At 39.0% G+C, this 16,252-nt stretch overlaps 1 protein-coding gene across 1 annotated transcript in view; it reads left to right on the top strand.

Annotated features, from left to right (window-relative positions):
* The window catches only part of LOC137248415 (uncharacterized), a 277,648-nt gene that overhangs the window by 217,391 nt on the left and 44,005 nt on the right, over positions 1–16,252 (top strand). The window contains exon 29 of the mRNA XM_067779354.1: positions 5,014–5,322. Coding sequence (XP_067635455.1) covers positions 5,014–5,322 — 309 coding nt within the window. The remainder of the gene's footprint in view (positions 1–5,013; positions 5,323–16,252) is intronic.

Here is a 16,252-nt window from a genome sequence, read left to right as displayed (position 1 = left end):
TTATTTGACTTCTCTCCCGCAACGAGTATTAACGGTCGACCCCTGTTCTAGACTTTTACCGCATTACTAACGAAGGCGAGTCATGTCTACCGATATCACTCCTTTCGGCAGTAACGAAGACATTGTAAACCCCCACCACCAGAAGTTACAATAATTTCCTATGCTGACGACTGCACGCTTATGGCAACAGGACCTGGCACATCAATTGATGAATTATTTCCTAAAATAAACAGCTATCTCCCCGATATTTCAAGTTTCTTCACCTCGCGCAACCTGGCATTATCACCGACAAAGTCCACGCCCGCTCTGTTTACTAGCTGCATAACTTAACCGCTCTGGAACAATATTCTATAAAAGCGTGCAAGTACTGGCGTATGCTGATGACATTAATATCATCGGCCTAAACGCCCGCGCCGTTAGTTCTGCTTACTTCAAACTGGAAAAAAAGCGGTAGAGATGGGTTTGGTGGTGAATGAGGATAAAACGAAGTACCTGCTGTCATTGAGCAAAGAGTCAGCGCATATGAGCATTAGCAACCACGCTACTGTTGGCAGCCATAATTTCGAAATAGTAAAATACTTCGTTTGTTTGGGAACCAGCTTCAACACTAGCAACAACATCTGTAATGCAGCGAAGAATCACTCTTGCCAATAAATGCTACTTTGGACTAGGTAGGCAATTGAAAAGTAAAGTCTTCTCTCGGCAAACGAAAATCATACTCTTCAAGTCACTTATCGTTCCCGCCCTGCTATATGATACAGAAGCATGGACCATGACAACATCAGATGAAACGGCTCTGGGAGTGTTCGAGAGAACAGTTCTTCGCAAGATTTATGCACCTCTACGCGTTGGCGATGGCGAGTACCGAAGAAGATTTAACGATGAGCTGTACGAGCTATACGCAGACATCAACATAGTCCAGCTAATTAAAACACAGCAGCTTCGCTGGCTAAGCCATGTTATGCGAATGAAAGATGACGTTCCGGCCAAGAAAGTGTTTCTATCGGAACCCGCCTATGGAAGCAGAGGTAGAGGGCGGCCTCCACTCCGTTGGAAGGACTAGGTGGAGAACGATTTAAGCTCCCTTGGTGTGACCAATTGGCGCCGGTTGGCACAGATAAGTAGCGACTGGCGGCCATAACCGTTTAAACGGTTAAGCGCCAATCAAGTATGTAAGTAAGCTCTGTTTACGACGTGGAAGGAACAGATGTCGCAAATATTGGACGTTCACGTCGATGGTGTCACGCTACCGACTGTCAGTTACCCAAAGATGTTAGGAGTAACGTTCGATAATACTCTGACCTTCAAGACCCATGCCACCGAAATTGTATCTAAAGTACAAAGCCGCAACAAAATCCTGAAGTCGCTTGCCGGCAGCACCTGGCGAAAAGATAAAGAAACGTTGGAAACCACGTACAAAGCAATTGGCCGGACGCTCATGAGCTATGCGCCACCAGTTTGGCCCCCTGGTCTTGAAAACACATACTGGACAAGGCTGCAGGCCTGTCAAAATGCTGCTATCCGAACTGCCACCGGGTGTCTTATGAACCTCGAACACCATCTGCATAGTGAGGCCAAAGAGTACAACGAAATGCTGAACAGGTAGTTTTTGTTAAATTGCCACAAACAACTGCTTGATCTAGCCCCGCCTTCACGCGGGTTACGGAACATCTCCATAAGCACTATGACGAGATCCGGCACCTGCCAACACAACCGTTTGATCCAGACAAGCATAAGCAGGCCCTCGTCATTTGTCGCTTCTTTCAGGTATTGGTATATTCGGGTTTTGACGCTGCAACATATTAAGCGTATCCTGCGACTTCACCACACGTGATATTCACACATGTGCCTTTGATGTATCACCGAGTAAGCTGCATCACCCGTTAGCTTACTCGTCTTTTCGTATTTACTTTTAATGCCACTATTTCCCTCCTATTAATGCATTTCAGCTTTTGAGGGGCGTGGCATTTCAGTACTTAGACTTCCCACTTCGCTCTGCTTTGCCGATTTAGAGGTGTGGGACCTGTTTACCCGTCCTCTTCTGTCTCTTAAAATCAGGCTGCAAAGTTGAGAATTGCTCATAGCAAAGTCTTTGTGAGTGAACTGCTTTCGACATTCTTCCATTGTGTCATGGGTTCATGGGTTCATGCCCGGTATTGTGAGAGGGTTCTCCTAAACTCCCTGTACCGCTTCCGTCCCAACATTAGTTCTGTTTCCGAGTTGGCAGGCCGCTCCTTTACCGAGCGCACAGACTACACACTAGACTTTGACGTCCGATTTTTAAAATTGATATGTCATTATTTTGGCCTTCAGAAGCTTCACATTACCGTTTAATGTCCTTTTATGCTATGAAGTCGTTTTCACATGATTAGGTCAGCTAACAAAAGTTAGGGGGGGTAATGTAGGTTTTTTTCCGTACCAAACGAAAGTACTTAAAATATTGGTTTGAAACCATATTACAAAAATAATAAACAAAGAGGTTATAGCACTTTCAATATTTATTGCAACTGTTATTTTACCTGATTCTTATTATACTTAGACCTGAAACTCATGATATTTTGCATATCTTTATGTTTTTGTTAACGCGTTTCGGCTGTATTTCGAAGGATCAAGAAAAATTAAAAAAAATTTTCCGAAACCCTGTCAACATAATCTTCAAATTTAGGGTCGGACATTAGCAACTCTTTTTTTTTTTTTTTGTATGGGGACCAACCCAGTCTACTACACACTATCATGTTGTTGTAGCGACACTTCCCAAAGGGTTTTGGGATTGTAATATTATTGAGCAACAGCGGGTACTTGTTGTGGCTTGCTGAGCAGCAGAGCTGCTGGAAGGTAGTGGGGGGAGCTAAGGCGTAGACTACGGGACGCCCTTGGGCGTGAACAGCAAGGAGCCACAAAATATTTATATAAGTTACGGGGATGTCGGGTTTTGGGATCTAGCCCAGAACAACCTGTCCGTTGCAACCATCCCTTGCACGTGACGCACTGGCAAGAGTATGGCCGTCCTAAAAAGATTCTTTTTCGACAAACGCAGCAAAACCACTTCCCAGGACCGGGGTCAGGAAACGGACCCGGATTGGGTTCGATACCTCCCTGCTGGAGGATGACAATTCGTGGAAAGGACACAACAAATTAAATGGGGTTGCACTGAAATGGCAGTCCTTGGTCGGGAAAAATCCCGAGTAGCTCCGGTACATAGAACCGACTGCCTTGGGATGCGTTTGGGATTGTAATCGATGTTGATGGTCCTTTCCAGATATATACCCGGCACGTTCCGGTGACAAGTACCATTAAGATACAAGCCCGACCATCTCGTGATCGACTTAATATGACCACATTGCACCTAGGCCATCCCGCCCCCATCCCCGAGTTCCATGAAGAACTTGGGGTCGTCAGGACCTCGCCTGCTGAAAAAACACGATTCGCCACGGGTAAGTGAGGTTTACAATTGGGTTGGATAAGCTATAAATTGCGCTAGCAATCCCTTGAGAGCAGTGCACGGACTTTACCACTTTATTGGTAGATCTGCCAACTTTTTAGCCCATTTTCATTTTCTACCACTTCTACCACCAAAGCCAAAAAATCTACCAACATTTGTCTTTGTAAGGAAATTAAGAAAAGATTCAATTTCGAAGACGAAAAATTACACCTTTTGGAATATTTTGATGCAAAAAATATTCAATCTAGTCAAATGACAACGATTTTTCCCTTACTTAGAGCTTTTCCATTTCACAAGACTTCCATGGAAATTCTTAACAACGAATGGCGATCATTGATCTTATATGATAAGGAAAAAATAGAAAAAATATTGTCCGACAATATTCTTAAAGAATGGATAAAATTGGGAACTGAAAAGAGTCTTCTAGAAGAAAATTTGTTTGAAAATTTGAGTGAATAAATGTGCTCCTTAGCAATATTACCTCAAAGTTATGCAGCCGCAGAAAGGTCGTTCTCTATATTGAACGACATAAAAACCGCCAAGCGCAATGGATTAAAAATTTCAAACATTTCCAATCAAATATTAATAAGAAAAGAGTATTGTGTTGGACGGACTTTATTTCAGCCTCCAATTGAATTAATAAGATTTTGTAAACAAATTTTAATTTGTAGAAGATGATTTTGTTCCTTGTACTTAATAACACCCATATGGCACTAGATTTTTATTTTGTTTTTTCATACCATTTTTTTTTTTGTCGAAAATTTGTTTTTTATTTTGAAAAATTTGTGCACAAATTCAATACAAGAAATACATTTTTTTATGAAAGAAAGTAGTAGTCATCTACTCGCAAATATTTTCCTGCGCTATTTTCATCAGTTATTAATAATTTTGAACGAAAATAAAAAAGTTTTAAGTAAACGATAACATGCCAGTGTGGCAGAAAAATACTGGTACATTGGAAAGTTGTTGTTGTAATGAGACGTATCGGTAAATTTTCCTCAGTATTTCAAGCTAAAAACACAGAAGAAAAGGAAGTATAATATAGGCGTAAGCTATATATATACAAATTTACATACATTTTTTTGTTTTGTTTACATGTTTTTTAAAGTGTTATTTCCGTGAAATATGCATTATTTGTTTTACAATAAAATATGAATTGTTTTGTACAAATATAAAGTGTAGCTATAGTTTTCTATTTCTATATCTACCAACTTCTACCACTATTTTAATTTTTCGTCTACCAACATCCTCTTTTTAAAAGTACGTGCACTGCTTGAGAGGGTTGTGCTCCGCAACCGAATAAATCATATGGGTATTTAGTCGTCTTAATTTGGATATTTGGTCGAATCTATCAAAGTTTTCCATTTTCTGTGTGAATGTGAATGTATTTCAGACAGGGAATAGGGATTTCGGGTTGGGTATTCTGATTATGGGGATTTTGATTTTGGTGATAAAGAGGGTAACCTCAACCCATTTGGAGGTATGTTTTTGGAGCTCGTGTAAATGTAGTATTAAAATCATCGTCATAACGTCGTTTTTTATTACAACTTTTCATTCTGTCTTTAAAATAGATTTGCTCTCCCCTCACGTGTTACCGCCCATATGCGCACTCATACCGGTGAAAGACCATACAAGTGCAAGTACTGCGAAAGCGCCTTCTGGCGAATAAGTGTACTATATACGCATTTACGTTTACATCTGGGTATAAATATTCATAGATGCAAGTTTTGTCCCTTGGCTTTTCCTTTAGCTTCGGAGTTACGATTACACTTAGCGTCTCATAAAAACGAAGATGCAGAAACGCGTGAGCGAAATATGACAGCTTTAAAGGAAGAAGATGCCAAATTAAAGCAGAAAATATTGAACAGAAAACCTACAAGGTAAGAAAATAATGTGGCATTAACAGAATATTTGATCACGGTGATGTAGTGGTAGTCAAACAAATATGATCGCTTTTTGCGGGCGTATTATTAGATATCGGTCATAAATAGAGTGCAGAATTTTATAATGTATTGTAACGAATTTTTATTTGCAAATCCTCTTATTTGCAATCCTCTGCTAAGTTCGAATCACTAAACTGTTGAATAAATAACTCCAATATTGAATGATGGAAAAATTGCCTTTATTAAGTACTTCACAATAACACTCAAACTGTGCAACGAATAGCTTAATAACCAAACTGATATCTTAAAGGAAACTGACTTTCAAAATAATAGTGCTATTGCTCGCTAGATATCGTCTTACTCGTAACTGCTTGACAATTCAAATCAAACTGAATTACTTCTTACTCGCTGGCGCCGCTTTTATAGTTTACGCTGCATACTTCTAGGCTCTTCGATTTCCAGAAGTTACTAGTTGTTTCGGCTACAAAATCGCCAGCCACAACTACGTGCACAAATTATTGCTCTCTCTTGTGACAACTCAGATAAGGTATATGCATGTGTTTGTAGTTTACAGTCTCCCGCACACACATAAGCGTATAAGTAAATTCATCGGTGTGTGACATCTCATCTTTTGCTGCCTTGTATGTAAATGTTGCTCGTCGGAGTGTGTACATATGTGTAGACGCAATTATTTATTCGTTTATGTAGATACATAATGATTGAATTATTGATGTGCATTCACGTCACTGCTTAGATCGGCTTAGAGCTGGCAGCACTCCTTAGTTTTGCTAATATTCGTAACACTGCCCTCCACCTAAGTCTGATCGTCCCGATCAGACAAATCTCTTGATCTAAACGCTGCTAGCATCGCCAAATGTACCACTCTTCTACTCCGTGGTTTCTCAATGCTTTGTATGCGGTAGATGGTATCACTGAGCTTCTTCACAATCTTGTACGGGCCTTCCCAACTGCACCGAAATTTGGATGGAACAACTTTCCGCCGGTGAGGGTTGTATAACAGTACCAAATCTCCCGCCAAGAAACTTTTCGAATTATTGTTCTCATGGTACCTGTGTTTCATCGTACCACTCAATACCCTGGTTCGTTCCTTTACACTCTGTTGTTTGGCTGATGAACTACTTCGTAGAGCTTGCGCTGGACGGATTTGCTTTGCATAATCAGTATCGTTCCCACGTTTCCCCACAGTAGTGCGCTCTGGATTGAAACTACCCTCGCATTCCTTCTCGAAAATTCGTTGCTTCATTTTCCTGCGTCTTTTAGGTTTTGTCAATGCTAGTGTTTCTCTCGCAGGTACTTTTGATTTTGATTTATTTGGCCCATTCGATCTATCAACCTTTGCCTTCGACTTTCGTGGTCTTTGTCGAGTCTTTTCCACCAGTACCCGATTACTGCTGAACCCTTTTTCCAAACTAAAGTTAAGTGGCACATCTTGGTTCTCATAACGCATCACCCTTCTCTGCATATCGATCTTGATGTCATGGTCAACCAAGAAATCTACTCCCAATATAACTTCATCAACAATCTCCGCCACAACAAATTTGTGTAGGACCATGACCTTCCCAATCAATACTTCACATATCACTTCTCCCTGAACTTGGTTATACTCGCCAGTGACCGTACGCAACTTTGCTCCAGGTAACGGTTTTACTCTCCTGTTGACCAAGTCAGATCGGATCAAGGAATGAGATGCGCCCGTATCTACAGTCAGTATTCGTTCTTTGCCATCCACATTCCCTCTGACGGTAAGACTGCTTGATTTCCTTCCAATTTGCGACACAGATATCACAGGGCATTCAATAGCTGGATCTAGCTCTCTACCTCTTACTCGCTCTTGCTCATCTCCTCCAGCTTTGCGTTTACGGCCACCCACATTGTTGGAACTATTAGGACCAAGATCGCAATGACGTGCAATGTGACCTGGGTTGCCGCACTTGAGACATTTAATAACTCCGGCATTCTTCTGTTGAGATCCCTTCAGTGCTTCCAAAATTGTTTCTACCCACTCTGGCCTTTCTACTTCCACACGGCGTGCTTTGAAAACTGGCTTACACAGAAGCGACGCTGTTTCCTGAATCAGAGCTTGTGACACCGTTTCAGCAAATGTCAGTTTTGGGTTCGCGTATGTAGCTCGCTTCGTTTCCACGTCTCGTATGCCATTTATAAAACTCTGGATTTTTACCCTCTCGGTGTATTCCACGGGTGCGTCCGCATTTGCGAGATGAGCCAATCTTTCAATATCTGAAGCAAACTCCTGCAATGTTTCATTTGCTTTTTGGTAGCGGTTTTGCAACTCAATTTGGAATATCTGTTTCCTATGCTCGCTTCCATAACGTCGTTCTACAGCAGCCATCAATGCTTCATAATTGTTCCGCTCTCCTTCGGGAATCGTCTGTAGAATTTCCGCTGCTGGCCCCTTCAATGCCACGAATAGTGCAGCAACTTTATCTTCCGCATTCCAGTTGTTCACTGCTGCGGTCTTCTCAAACTGTAGCTTGAAGACCTGGAAAGGAAGAGAACCGTCAAAAGATGGAGTTTTTACCTTCGTATTGCTCGCTGAAGCAGTCGGCCGATTAAGTTGCAATTCCTGTATACGACCTCTCAATGCATCCACCTCTGCCTCGAATTTTTCTTCAAACTGCGTTATTTTCTCGTCCATACGCGCTTCGAGTTTTGATGATATACGCGCCTCTTGCTCTTTCAGTTGTGTTTCCATCATTGATGTAATCTGTGTCGACATTTCTGAAATACGTGTCTCATGTGTTTCCAGCTGGGATGCCATATATGCCTTTTGCTCTTCCAATTGTGATGTTATACGGGTTTCCTGCGATTCCAGTTGGGATGACATGTTGGTGGATATTTGTGATGACATTTCTGTTATACGTGCCTCTTGCGCTTCCATCTTAGATGTTACTGTCGATGTTTGAGCAGTTATTGCAGCCAATATCATGTTCAAGTCTGTGCTGGTAATTGTCTGTGATGATTCGTTTTTCTCTTCAATTTTTGTTGTCTCCTCGCCATCAAGATGAAAGACATACTCTTCCACATCAATTCCTTCTAATTCCATTGCCTCTCGTAGTCGTGCCTGAAGTTCGAGTTTAATGCCAGTTGTATTCAATCCACGGTTCTCCAACTCCTTCTTCAGTTGCGGGATCTTCAATTCACTTAACTTTGCCATGTCCTTGTTGTCCTCTGGAATTTATTCAACAATTCCTCTTCTGACACCAATTGTAACGAATTTTTATTTGCAAATCCTCTTATTTGCAATCCTCTGCTAAGTTCGAATCACTAAACTGTTGAATAAATAACTCCAATATTGAATGATGGAAAAATGGCCTTTATTAAGTACTTCACAATAACACTCAAACTGTGCAACGAATAGCTTAATAACCAAACTGATATCTTAAAGGAAACTGACTTTCAAAATAATAGTGCTATTGCTCGCTAGATATCGTCTTACTCGTAACTGCTTGACAATTCAAATCAAACTGAATTACTTCTTACTCGCTGGCGCCGCTTTTATAGTTTACGCTGCATACTTCTAGGCTCTTCGATTTCCAGAAGTTACTAGTTGTTTCGGCTACAAAATCGCCAGCCACAACTACGTGCACAAATTATTGCTCTCTCTTGTGACAACTCAGATAAGGTATATGCATGTGTTTGTAGTTTACAGTCTCCCGCACACACATAAGCGTATAAGTAAATTCATCGGTGTGTGACATCTCATCTTTTGCTGCCTTGTATGTAAATGTTGCTCGTCGGAGTGTGTACATATGTGTAGACGCAATTATTTATTCGTTTATGTAGATACATAATGATTGAATTATTGATGTGCATTCACGTCACTGCTTAGATCGGCTTAGAGCTGGCAGCACTCCTTAGTTTTGCTAATATTCGTAACAGTATCATTTTCCCTTCCAAAAATATCAAATATTTATATATACTGGATAACTACTTGCTGTGCGATATACCGGTACGAAGTTATAGTTAAATCAATTTTCAGTCAAGTGCACAAAAATTAAATTTTTTGCTCGCAATGTTCCGGTTAAGCTTTTTCTTAGATGAATATTTGTGTGAAAGATTTATAATTTTTTGTAGCTCGTAGAAGAGTATAAGAATTGCTATCACTTTTTATGCTACGCCTCTGCTCTATGCTCTGTTTATGTTCAAAGCCAGAGCATAAGCAAAAAAAAAAAAAAACCCGGAGTAATGTAGCATTTTCAATCACTGCCTGAAACATATATCTCAAGTATTTAAGTTTAATACGATTTTAAACTATGTTCGAAAATATTCAAAATCGGAGGAGTTTTTAAAATATCACGATTCCTGCGCCACCAAGCGAAATGTCTTTTCCTCATGTCGCGTTATCATCGGGTTCCAAAGTATTTTCTAACTATCAAGACTTTAGCTTCACAGGGAGCTACTCAAAAACAGATTGCAAGATTGCGCACTTTTGTACTGAAATTTGCGGTCAACCATTAAACGGAACTTATAAAAAGGAAATAAACAAATGAGCATCTATTATGGGTACATATATCAACATTTTATTATTGAACGTTTTAAATTTTTACATTTTTTTCCAGTTTTGTTTTTAGTTTTTTGGTTTTTCGCAAATTATAGCGGTGCTGTAAAACTGTGCAATCTTCTGAAATTTTAAGTCATTAATTTAAGAATGCCGTTTCTTCATTCATTCATTCATTCCTTGTTAAGGAACTAGGCCTAACATTTAACCAAGCCTTCCACTACAGAGGAAGAAAAGACTGCACTCCTGAACTCATTTGAAGAAAAAATGAAATAATTAAATGAAACACAAAAATTTTATCAAATGAATGCAGCCTTTGATCATGGTGGAATCACCAGGTGAAGTAAATAAAAAATAAAGAAGATATACGCTATCTGAAACGGTAGGGATGTATTTTTGACGGTCAGAAAAATAAATACCTTTCTACGAAAGCCATTACAGAAATTGTTTTTTGCAGCATATCAGTGCCACCTAACGCATATTCAAAAGGGAATATAAAGGACCTGTGCGCGTTTACATTACTTTTAGGATCGAATAAAAAAAATTCAATTTAATAATTTGGGAAAAATTTAAACAACGTGACATCAGTACGGACAAGGCGACAGCTGTTTCGATTATACCTTGTAAATCTCTTCAAATCCTTTTCTCCCGGGAGTCGCCTTGTCCGTACTGATGTCACGTTGTTTAAATTTTTCCCAAATTATTAAATAAATTATAAAAAAATTAAAAATAAATGTTTTCATACATTTAAAAAAAGCAATACGGGCAATCCCCGATCAAATCATACAAAAAAATTCAATTTGGCCACTTATACTGTGATGACCAGTAAAATTGGATGCGGCCAAAGTAAAGTGACCTCATTTTCAACTGCGGTTGAAACTTTCATTGAAAAACCGGACATAAAAGAAAGATGTGTTATCATATACACTGCATCAAAAAATTGTAAATACAGCACTGACTTTGGGAAGAAAATGGTGAAATATTCAGTATTAAACGAATTTTACTGAATATTTACACTGTTTTTAATTTTTTATTCAAAAAACAACCAATAACAAAAATTTTACGAATAAGTAAAACACAACAAAAATACCACAAAGTAATTATCTTCAAAATCTTACATAAAAAAAATGTACATACAGTAAACTTAAAGTTTACTTAGAATTAAAACGTGTTAACAAGACGTGTGGTACCCTTTTGCTTCAATTACGCTGTTTAGCCTAATTTTCAGGGAAAATACCAACTTTTTGGTTTCCTCAGACGAAATATTTTTCCACTCCTCTTGGATAATCCTTTTTAATTGCTCTCTGTTCTTTATTGTGTGCTTTCTGATTTTTTTTCCAAAACATCCCACAAATGCTCGATAGGATTAAAGTCTGGGGACTGGGGCGGATGCGGGAGCACAGATTTGCAATTGTAAAGCAAGAAAGACCCAGTTCTCGGCACTCTGTTTTAAATTGTCTTTCAAAATAGATAAATATTTAAATCTATCCATAGTATTTTTTACAAATGCGAGATTTCCAACTCCGCTAGCTGCCATTGTGCCCCAAACCATGACATTGCCGCCACCGTGCTTTACGGTAGGAGTGAGGTTTTCTTTTGCCAGAGCAGTATTCGCTTTCCTCCATACAAATCTTCTTCCATCTGACCCAAAGATGTTGTATTTACTCTCGTCCATAAATATAACATCGTTCCAAAAATCATCCGGCTTATCAACATAGGTTTTCGCGTACTCCAATCGTTTTACTGCATTCTTCGCTGATATAAATGGCTTTCTACGTGAGACGCACCCCTTGCACCCTTTCGATTTCAGGAAATTTCTGATGGTTTGTGGGTTAACAACGGGCCCCCCAGTTTTCTCTAGGTTTGCTGCAATCTTAGGTGCTCCGATTTTCGGGTCAGCTTTAACCATCCGTTCTATTACTCGCTCGGTATACTGATTTAATTTTTTTTGTCGTCCCCTACCTTTTGCCATAATAAACGTTCCATTCTTTTCAAACGTTTTTACGACGGATTGAATGGTAGCACGAGGTCTGTCAACAATTGCGGAAATTGCACCATAGCTCTTTCCTTCTAATTTTAGCTTAACAGTTAATTTTTTGATTTCAACCGGTACTCCTGAGTGCTTTTTAAGCACTTGACTATCCGTTTCGAGGTGTTTACTACTACAAGTAAAAAAATGCACTGAAAAACAACACATACATAACTTCTAATATGCCTACTTATGACGCAAAAATAACTACCGTTACTTAACACAGCAAGCATTGAATTGTTTTCGCGGTACATATTTGCTGTATGTACAATTATTTGAGCTTGATTCAACGGAATTTATGGGTTACTCGAATTAAAAAAGTAAGCGGTTAGAAATTGTCAAAGATTTTTTAATGCTATTTCGTCCTTATAAAGTGATAATTAATTGTGCAAAAGAATTTTCGTTTGTACCAATTAACGCAACTGATATCATGTCTTTTATTTTGCAAGAAGTACTGTATTTACAATTTTTTGATGCAGTGTATATTACTTCTAATTGCTATTTTTATGTACGGGTCCCTTTTTCGCTCTTATTTGGAATCCTAATCTATAAATAAAGTTTTGGTTGTAAAGATGGAGATTCGGGCTATTAGCGAGCTTTGGGCAATTTTGGTCCTTGTGCTTTTGTTTAGCTATATTTTATTAAAATAATTTGTTAAAAACACAAAGAAATATATAAATATATATATTTGGGGAATCAGCAATGACACACGCTTTAGTGTTCAATGTTGTATCGGTTGATGGAAATGGTGATGTGAAAAAACTGCGCGTACAAAATGTATGGGGTGGTAAAAAATATGCAAAGAAAATACATACACATATATTTAATATTTTGTGTACGATTTTCAAGTTATGTGAAATGAATTACTGCAATTCTAAACAACAGATTTTAAGTTGTTTTGTAACCTTTGTTTACGTTTTGCATTCTCTATTTCCTTTTGACAATCCCATCGACGATGCAATGAAAAAAATAAAATCAGCTGATGAGATGAGCCAACCATATAATTGAGTCATGCCAATCAATTATGAAAAATGTCGTACATGCACAAAATCCGCTCAAATATCACATGGTTGCATTTAATTAAAGCCACTCTCTAAAATATCCACCAAAATTTAATTATTGACTGTTATGACCAGTTTTTTCGTTATTTAAATGGTAATAAAGCACAAGGATGTTAACTGGAAAAATTGTTTTATTGAAATTGTACGAAACATTTATTAATAATAAAGCAAATAACAAATATTTCAACATCCCTGTTCCGAAAATTGTCATCGTTCTAAATAAGTGTTGCCAGTGTACCATTTATACTTGCATGAAAAAGTGCTAACCTACATTTGTACGTCCTCAATTGGTCATTAAACAATTGAAGAAAAGCCAATACATTATAAAAGCTCTTAAGTTCCTTTAGCTCCTTCATATTGTCACCTTTAAATAAATCATATACTTACTTTTCATATTCTTACTCTATTTAGTTTCTCTCATTTCTCATTTATATACACATACACACACATACTCTCTCATATTGTATTACACACCAGAATTGTACTATTTTGTATTTGAAGTTAGTTCTTGTTTGATATTCAAAAAATCAGTCATCGTGACAGAATCAGAAGTGAGCTGAACCGTACAAAGAAAAAATATAATAAGAAAGTTAAATAATTAAATATGGACTTTTCAAAACTAAGTGTGTTACAACTGCGGAAAACACTTCGCCGTCTAGACCTAAAATTGGCCGGGAACAAGACTGAATTAATACGGCGATTGCATGAGGCCAACGAGATTACGGTGTGACCAGTGGTGGAGAAAATTCTAGAAGACGCGGAAAATGTGGATGCAGGGGAGGCATCGAACGATGCTGGGAGTGAAGGACAGCTAGAAGCGAAGGGAAGGGAGCTACAAGGGGTAGTGGAAGCCCTTACAGCACAGCTGAAAGCTCTAAGTAATCCACGTGCATCAACTAATCCGCAAAACGATATGTTTGTGCATGCTTCATATGCACACAACAACGCAAATTTGAATAGCAACGTTCATCTGTATAGCAACGCACAATCGTATTCCGCTACATCGCAAGCAGCGCTTCCAGCAGTCCACTTAGCAGCAACGTCAACGTCACAAAGTATGCAGCGCAACACATCAGTCGCAGTCGAGGTAATGTCCCCGGCGAAAGCAATTTATATGCCGGCGGAATCAATGTATATGCCGTCGCACTATGCCAGCTTACCAACATTCATGTCAACAGCGGAGCAAAGGGCACATACACATTCAAGCATTTATATACCGAATCAGTTTTAGATACCACAGCTAAGAGAGGTGAAGCCGCACACACTACAAGAAATCGCATCAATTCTACCCATTCATTTATACAACGAATTGAGCAGTTGAGAGAAGTATATAATTGGGACGACGGGCTGCTTATCTTTGCTGTTTTGGGAAAGCTTAAAGGTGTTGCCAAGCGTTGGGCAGATGCGCAGCCAGTTTTTAGGAAATGGGGTGAGTTTTCGAGTATGTTCTTAAGTGATTTTCCATGTGTGGCAAATACCGCTGATGCACTCGTATGATGAATTCGAGAATTGGTAAGAGCGAATCAATGGTAGAATTCTATTATAGAATGCTTGCAATAGGTCGTCGTGAACAGATCGACGACGCGTCAATTAATAAATACATAGTTAATGGTCTCTTTGATGAGAATTTTAAATGAACGTTAAGCGCAATGAATTTTACACGATGCGCAGACCTATTGCAATCATTAAGGAGGTGATGGAAAATCAAATTTATAATAAAAAGAGAACAAGTGGTGTTGAACAAAAAGTTGTGCCACAGCGCTTCACGCGAACAAACGAATCGTCAGCTGCTAGTAGTAATGGTGAGGTAGGCGTCACTTAAGTGTAGATCAAAGGGATACATAGCAAAGAATTGTGTAAAAAGCAGAAAAGTGGTGAAAGAGCAGAAACTAAGCGTGTGAACAATCTAGAAGTTGAAGAGAGCGAAGATAGTGATGCAAGTGTAGAAGAAGAGGAAGCGACAGTAAATAAAATTCAAATTGCAGAGCCGATAAAAGAGTTACGAAAGAGAGTTAATATTTTGGGTAAAGAAGAAGTCTGTTGCAATGTGTTAATCAATTCAGGGAGTGCAAAATCACTTGTTAAGAGATCGATTGCACAAAAGTGCAGCGAGTGCTTTATACCGTGCGAAGAAAAATTAATCGGTTTCGCCGGCGGTGTATTAATCTGCAAAGAGAAGATGTTTACGAAAATTATATTCGATGAAGTGGTTTATGAAGTCGAATTGCTGATAATCGATGACACAAGTATGAAGTACGATGCACTCATAGGAATCGATGTTTTATCAAAAGGGAAAGTTATTATAGAGGATGGAATGTGCAGCATAATGGCGATTGATAGGAGTGCAGTCGATGTAGGTAATGGGCTGAAAGCTGGAATTGAGCAGCAATTAATGGAGTTACTTAATAATTTTGGTTATTGTTTTGGCGAAAGATTGTGTGAGTTAGGGAGGTCCTGAAGTTTTAAGATGGACATTAGGCTAACAACTTCTAAGCCAATTTGAAAGAAGCCATATAGTATTCCCATTCCCAAACAGAAAGTGGTAGAAAAGATAGTGCAGGAATTATTAAGTTTAGGGATAATTCACTGTATGCATCCCCGATTGTCTTGGTGCGAAAGTCAAACGGTGAAGATAGGCTGTGCGTCGATTTCCGCGAATTGAACGCTGTCACAGAAAAACAGCCGTGGTTGATGCCAACTATAGATGGGGTACTGGCGACACTAGCTGTAAAAAGTTTTTCACCACGCTTGACCTAATAGACCAGATAGAGCTGGAAGAAACGTCAAGACACTATACAGCAATCGTAACTCACAACGGTCACTATGAGTTTACACGGATGCCATTTGGGTTGCGCAACGCACCCTGTTCATTCAAACGTATGATGTCGATTTTAGTAGCCCTTCTTGGCGAAAAGATTATCAGCTACGTCGACGAAGTGATCATCGCCAGTCGAACCGAAGAAGAGAATTTGTTATATTTAAAAGAATTTTTAGAGATTGTCGAACGAGAAGGGTTAACCCTTCGATTATCAAAGTGCTCATTCATGAGAGGTGCTGTGTCGTTTCTGGGCCATGAAATAGATGAGAATGGCGTTAAACCAGGTGCAAAGAAAACAGAAGCCATCATGAATTTTCCCATACCTCGCAACCAATTGGAGGTCCGAAGATTCCTGGGACTAACAGGTTTCTTCCGCAAGTTTGTCAGCGGGTATGCATTGCGAAGCCGCTTACGGAATTAACAAAGAAAAATATCGATTTTAAATGGAGTCCCCTATGCGATGATGCATTTCGAAAATT

This window comes from Eurosta solidaginis, chromosome 4 (assembly GCF_040869045.1).
Source record: "Eurosta solidaginis isolate ZX-2024a chromosome 4, ASM4086904v1, whole genome shotgun sequence".
Taxonomy (NCBI): Eukaryota; Metazoa; Arthropoda; class Insecta; order Diptera; family Tephritidae; genus Eurosta; species Eurosta solidaginis.
Note: the sequence above shows the minus strand (reverse complement) of the source record. Positions and strands in the feature narration are given on the sequence as shown.